The following is a 1,384-nucleotide window of genomic DNA, read 5'->3' as shown; positions in this document are numbered from 1 at the left end:
GGAAGGCACGCAGGACGGGGGGGGGAAGCCGGGGGCACGGAGGACGGCAGCAAGGCGGCGGGGCAGGGAGGCAAGCAGCCGGGGGCAGGGCGGAGGGGGGAGGGAGGCCCAGGAGGCGGCAAGAGCGGCCGGGAGCGCAGGAGCAGGGGGGGGGCGGGGGGCGGGCAGCGGCGGCGGCACAAGACCCCACAGAGGCGCGAGGGGGGGCAGGGCAGGGGAAGGGGCAGGCCAAGCGAGGACAGGAAGGCCAGGGGCAGGACACCAGGGACGGGGGGGGGGGGCACGGGGGGCAGGGGCCAGAGCAGGCGGGAAAAGGAAGGCCGCAGCGCCAGAGAGCGGGGCAGCAGACGGAAGCAGGGAGGGCGCGAAAAGCGCGGGGGACACAGCGGCAGGGACGCGGGGCGGGAGGAAACACAGGGGACCAACACCAGCAGCGGACAGGGCGCCCCAAACCAGCGCGGACGGGGGGAACGGCACACGGGAGGGCAAGCAACGGGGAGGGGGCGCCGCGCCAGCCGGGCGCCAGACGCGGGCGCCGGGACGGCCAAAGGAAAGACAAAACGGGCGGGCGGCGGAAAAGAGGACGGGGGACCACGGGGCAACGGGCCAGGGCGGCGGGGCCGGAGCCCAAGGCAGACGCCGCGGCCGGGGGCGGGAGGGCAGAAGGGGCGGGACCAGGGGAAGACGGCGAGGGGAGCCCAGGGCCCGGACACGGCGGGGAACAGGGACGGGGGAGACCGGGACGCCAGCGGCAGGCCACGGGCGGGGAAGCGCCCCCAAAGGCGGGAAGCGACGCGGCGGCACAAGGCGGGGAAGGCGGCGGGCAGCGCGCGGGGGGGGGCAGCGGGGCCGGCCACAGGGCCCCCGGCCAACAGACGGGGGGGGGAGGGGCGGGGAAACGGCACGCGGGGAACAGCGGGCGCGGGGAGAAAGGGCGGGGGGGGGCGGACCCGCCGGAGGGAGGGGGGCAAGGACGGGCCGCGGGACAGCAGGCAGAGCAGCAGGCGGCCCCAGACGGGGGAGGGAGGGGACGGAACCAAGCGGAGGGGGGGGCAAGGCGCAGGAAACCCGGGCAGGGGGGGCGAGGGAAGGAGACGAGGCAAGGGAGGCGGGGAACACCCGACGAGGAGACGGGGGCAGGAGAGGCGAAGAGGGAGAGAGAGGAGAGGGGAGGGGGCGGAAGCGGGAGGCCAGAAGCAGCAAGAGGAAAAGAAGAAAAGGCGGGCAAGAGGGCAGGGGAGGGGGAAGGAAGCCAGAAGGGAGGACAGGGGGGGGGGGGGAAGGGCAGGACAGAAAAGAAAGAACGGGAGCACAAGAGGCGAAGGGGCGGAGACAGGCCGGGAGAGAAAGGGCAGGGGCGGAGAGGCGGGAGGGGACGGGACGA

The 1,384-nt window shown here is 75.7% G+C and overlaps 1 protein-coding gene across 1 annotated transcript; it reads left to right on the top strand.

Annotated features, from left to right (window-relative positions):
* Nucleotides 1–66: 66 nt before the first annotated feature.
* LOC104954091 (keratin, type I cytoskeletal 9-like) lies at nucleotides 67–1,224 on the top strand (the record flags this gene model as incomplete). Its single annotated transcript, XM_010781141.1, has 1 exon — nucleotides 67–1,224. A coding segment is annotated over one exon (1,158 nt), but the record flags the coding sequence as incomplete, so codon positions are not given.
* Between the last annotated feature and the right edge of the window lie 160 nt (nucleotides 1,225–1,384).

This window comes from Notothenia coriiceps, unplaced genomic scaffold, assembly GCF_000735185.1.
Source record: "Notothenia coriiceps isolate Sejong01 unplaced genomic scaffold, NC01 NC01_scaffold00022822, whole genome shotgun sequence".
Lineage (NCBI taxonomy): Eukaryota > Metazoa > Chordata > Actinopteri > Perciformes > Nototheniidae > Notothenia > Notothenia coriiceps.
Note: the sequence above shows the minus strand (reverse complement) of the source record. Positions and strands in the feature narration are given on the sequence as shown.